Source organism: Phoxinus phoxinus (genome assembly GCF_949152265.1).
Source record: "Phoxinus phoxinus genome assembly, chromosome: 12".
NCBI classification, from domain to species: Eukaryota; Metazoa; Chordata; class Actinopteri; order Cypriniformes; family Leuciscidae; genus Phoxinus; species Phoxinus phoxinus.
The window spans coordinates 36230044-36235043 of NC_136887.1; the positions used below are offsets into that span (position 1 = coordinate 36230044).

The 5000-nt window shown below is 50.5% G+C and overlaps 1 protein-coding gene across 4 annotated transcripts in view; it reads right to left on the minus strand.

The window, feature by feature from the left end:
* The window catches only part of LOC307008047 (limbin-like), a 42773-nt gene that overhangs the window by 21695 nt on the left and 16078 nt on the right, over positions 1-5000 (minus strand). For all 4 annotated transcript variants that reach the window (XM_079630602.1, XM_079630600.1, XM_079630601.1 and 1 more), the window contains exon 11: positions 4361-4524. In XM_079630602.1, the coding sequence (XP_079486728.1) occupies positions 4361-4524 (164 nt within the window). The remainder of the gene's footprint in view (positions 1-4360; positions 4525-5000) is intronic.

Genomic DNA, 5000 nt, shown 5'->3' on the forward strand with positions numbered 1-5000 from the left:
CCTGTGTGTGTCTCTGATGTGTGTGTCTGAGTCTCACGTGTGTGTGTGTGTATCTCACGTGTGTGTGTGTGTGTGTGTGTATCTCACGTGTGTGTGTGTATCTCACGTGTGTGTGTTTGTGTGTGTGTATCTCACGTGTGTGTGTGTGTATCTCACGTGTGTGTGTGTGTGTGTGTGTGTATCTCACGTGTGTGTGTGTGTATCTCACGTGTGTGTGTGTGTGTGTGTGTATCTCACGTGTGTGTGTGTGTGTGTGTGTGTATCTCACGTGTGTGTGTGTGTATCTCACGTGTGTGTGTGTGTATCTCACGTGTGTGTGTGTGTGTGTGTGTGTGTGTATCTCACGTGTGTGTGTGTGTGTCTCACGTGTGTGTGTGTGTGTGTGTGTGTGTGTAGAGTCAGACCTTAGCTTCAGTAGTCATGTCAAATCAATAACTAAATCTGCATACTATCATCTGAAGAATATTGCAAGAATTAGATGCTTTGTTTCCAGTCAGGACTTAGAGAAACTTGTGCATGCTTTCATCACCAGCAGGATTACTGTACTGGACTCCTCACTGAAGACCGTTGCAGTTCGTACAGAACGCTGAGCAGAACCAGAACACATGAACACATCACACCAGTCCTCAGGTCTTTACACTGGCTCCCAGTCACATTTAGGATTGATTTTAAAGTATTATTACTGGTATATAAATCATTTAATGGCCTAGGACCTCAATACACTGCAGATATGCTCACTGAATATAAACCCAACAGATCACTCAGATCACTCAGATCACATCAACTAGAAATACCAAGGGTTCACTCAAAGCAAGGAGAGTCCGCTTTTAGCTATTATGCTGGACCAGAACCAGTTCCAGAACCAGCTTCCAGAAGAGATCAGGTGCGCTCCTACTGTTCACATTCACATCCAGACTCAGAACACTTCTGTTCAGCTGAGCATTTACTGAATGAATGTGAATGCAGGGCTGAGGAAAGTGAAAAGAATGTGCAAGTAAATGAAAGAGAAAAGAAAGTTGATAGATGGAAGTCGTAAGAAGATCCTTTTAAAAGAAAGACACCGGTTGATGTAAAATACGTCCGACTGTTTGCACTGTATTTTATTATTTTATTTTCCAAACTGTGATTCAGGAAGATTTTATTAATTATCAGGGCTGTCTGATTGGAGGAGATTTTGAAGGGGAACGGGAGAGCTTCACTCCGACGAGGCGAGTGAAGATGATCTATACTACGGAGAGTACAGAGGTCCTGAAACGTGCTCTATGTGTGTGTGTGTGTGTGTGTGTGTGTGTGTGTGTGTGTGTGTGTGTGTGTGTGTGTGTGTGTGTGTGTGTGTGTGAGACACCACCCCAGCAGAGGACGTCCCTGGAGTGTGTGTGTGTGTGTGTGTGTGTGTAAGACACCACCCCAGCAGAGGACGTCCCTGGAGTGTGTGTGTGTGTGTGTGTGTGTGTAAGACACCACCCCAGCAGAGGACGTCCCTGGAGTGTGTGTGTGTGTGTGTGTGTGTGAGACACCACCCCAGCAGAGGACGTCCCTGGAGTGTGTGTGTGTGTGTGTGTAAGACACCACCCCAGCAGAGGACGTCCCTGGAGTGTGTGTGTGTGTGTGTGTGTAAGACACCACCCCAGCAGAGGACGTCCCTGGAGTGTGTGTGTGTGTGTGTGTGTGTGTAAGACACCACCCCAGCAGAGGACGTCCCTGGAGTGTGTGTGTGTGTGTGTGTGTGTGTAAGACACCACCCCAGCAGAGGACGTCCCTGGAGTGTGTGTGTGTGTGTGTGTGTGTGTGTGTGTAAGACACCACCCCAGCAGAGGACGTCCCTGGAGTGTGTGTGTGTGTGTGTGTGTGTGTGTAAGACACCACCCCAGCAGAGGACGTCCCTGGAGTGTGTGTGTGTGTGTGTGTGTGTGTGTGTGTAAGACACCACCCCAGCAGAGGACGTCCCTGGAGTGTGTGTGTGTGTGTGTGTGTGTGTGTGTGTAAGACACCACCCCAGCAGAGGACGTCCCTGGAGTGTGTGTGTGTGTGTGTGTGTGTGTAAGACACCACCCCAGCAGAGGACGTCCCTGGAGTGTGTGTGTGTGTGTGTGTGTGTGAGACACCACCCCAGCAGAGGACGTCCCTGGAGTGTGTGTGTGTGTGTGTGTGTGTGTAAGACACCACCCCAGCAGAGGACGTCCCTGGAGTGTGTGTGTGTGTGTGTGTGTGTGTAAGACACCACCCCAGCAGAGGACGTCCCTGGAGTGTGTGTGTGTGTGTGTGTGTGTGTGTGTGTGAGACACCACCCCAGCAGAGGACGTCCCTGGAGTGTGTGTGTGTGTGTGTGTGTGTGTAAGACACCACCCCAGCAGAGGACGTCCCTGGAGTGTGTGTGTGTGTGTGTGTGTGTGTAAGACACCACCCCAGCAGAGGACGTCCCTGGAGTGTGTGTGTGTGTGTGTGTGTGTGTAAGACACCACCCCAGCAGAGGACGTCCCTGGAGTGTGTGTGTGTGTGTGTGTGTGTGTGTGTAAGACACCACCCCAGCAGAGGACGTCCCTGGAGTGTGTGTGTGTGTGTGTGTGTGTGTGTGTGTAAGACACCACCCCAGCAGAGGACGTCCCTGGAGTGTGTGTGTGTGTGTGTGTGTGTGTAAGACACCACCCCAGCAGAGGACGTCCCTGGAGTGTGTGTGTGTGTGTGTGTGTGTGTGTGTGTAAGACACCACCCCAGCAGAGGACGTCCCTGGAGTGTGTGTGTGTGTGTGTGTGTGTGTGTGTGTGTAAGACACCACCCCAGCAGAGGACGTCCCTGGAGTGTGTGTGTGTGTGTGTGTGTGTGTGTAAGACACCACCCCAGCAGAGGACGTCCCTGGAGTGTGTGTGTGTGTGTGTGTGTGTGAGACACCACCCCAGCAGAGGACGTCCCTGGAGTGTGTGTGTGTGTGTGTGTGTGTGTAAGACACCACCCCAGCAGAGGACGTCCCTGGAGTGTGTGTGTGTGTGTGTGTGTGTGTAAGACACCACCCCAGCAGAGGACGTCCCTGGAGTGTGTGTGTGTGTGTGTGTGTGTGTAAGACACCACCCCAGCAGAGGACGTCCCTGGAGTGTGTGTGTGTGTGTGTGTGTGTGTGTGTAAGACACCACCCCAGCAGAGGACGTCCCTGGAGTGTGTGTGTGTGTGTGTGTGTGTGTGTGTAAGACACCACCCCAGCAGAGGACGTCCCTGGAGTGTGTGTGTGTGTGTGTGTGTGTGTAAGACACCACCCCAGCAGAGGACGTCCCTGGAGTGTGTGTGTGTGTGTGTGTGTGTGTGTGTGTGTGTGTAAGACACCACCCCAGCAGAGGACGTCCCTGGAGTGTGTGTGTGTGTGTGTGTGTGTGTGTGTGTAAGACACCACCCCAGCAGAGGACGTCCCTGGAGTGTGTGTGTGTGTGTGTGTGTGTGTGTGTGTAAGACACCACCCCAGCAGAGGACGTCCCTGGATTGTAGGTCCAGTGGCACCGCAAACCTGCTCAATCACTTCCATCAGATAGGGTTTTAATTATTCTTATTTCTTTTGATTATTTCAATTTCTTCTATGTAAAGCACTTTGAATTATCACTGTGTATGAAATGTGCTATATAAATAAACTTGCCTTGCCTTGTGTATCTCACGTGTGTGTGTGTGTGTGTCTCTGATGTGTGTGTCTGAGTCTCACGTGTGTGTGTGTGTGTGTGTGTGTGTGTGTATCTCACGTGTGTGTGTGTGTGTGTGTGTGTGTTTTTGTGTGTGTGTATCTCACGTGTGTGTGTTGGACCCGTGTGTGTCTCTGATGTGTGTGTCTGAGTCTCACGTGTGTGTGTGTGTGTGTGTGTGTGTATCTCACGTGTGTGTGTGTGTGTGTATCTCACGTGTGTGTGTGTGTGTGTGTGTGTGTGTGTGTGTGTCTCACGTGTGTGTGTGTGCGTGTGTGTCTCACGTGTGTGTGTTGGACCCGTGTGTGTGTGTGTGTGTGTGTCTCACGTGTGTGTGTGTGTCTCACGTGTGTGAGTGTGTGTGTGTCTCACGTGTGTGTGTGTGTGTCTCACGTGTGTGTGTGTATCTCACGTGTGTGTGTGTGTATCTCACGTGTGTGTGTGTGTGTGTGTGTGTCTCACGTGTGTGTGTGTGCGTGTGTGTCTCACGTGTGTGTGTTGGACCCGTGTGTGTGTGTGTGTGTGTGTCTCACGTGTGTGTGTGTGTCTCACGTGTGTGAGTGTGTGTGTGTCTCACGTGTGTGTGTGTGTGTCTCACGTGTGTGTGTGTATCTCACGTGTGTGTGTGTGTCTCACGTGTGTGTGTGTCTCACGTGTGTGTGTGTATCTCACGTGTGTGTGTGTGTGTGTGTGTGTCTCACGTGTGTGTGTTGGACCCGTGTGTGTCTCTGATGCTGAAGGCTTTGCTCGTCACGGCCTGAAGACTCTGTAAACTCTTCGCCAGGAAGCGGCGCTGTGCGTGTCGCTCGGCCAGCAGTGCTCTCTGATTGGCCAGAAGGACATCAAGCCCCTCCTCCAGAACATCCTGGGGCGGAGCCACAACACATATTTATATATTAGGTGATTTGTTGGAACTGATTGTACAGCTTTCGAGATTAAACGCTATGAGTTTATTGCATAAACATTAATTTACATTTACATTTATTCATTTAGCTGACGCTTTTATCCAAAGCGACTTACAAATTGCTATATGTCAGAGGTCGCACGCCTCTGGAGCAACTAGGGGTTAAGTGTCTTGCTCAGGGACACATTGGTGTCTCACAGTGGATTCGAACCCGGGTCTCTCACACCATAGGCATGTGTCTTATCCATTGCGCCACCACCACCCCATTAATGGGATAGTTCACCCAGAACTGTAAACTCTGTCAGTGATCACTCTCCCTGATGTTGTTCCCGTTCATCTTCGAAACACAAATTAAGATATTTTTGATGAAATCTGAGAGCTGTCACTCCTCCAGAGGCTTCTTCAGGGACTGAAACTTGCCGGCCCAGAAAGTTATT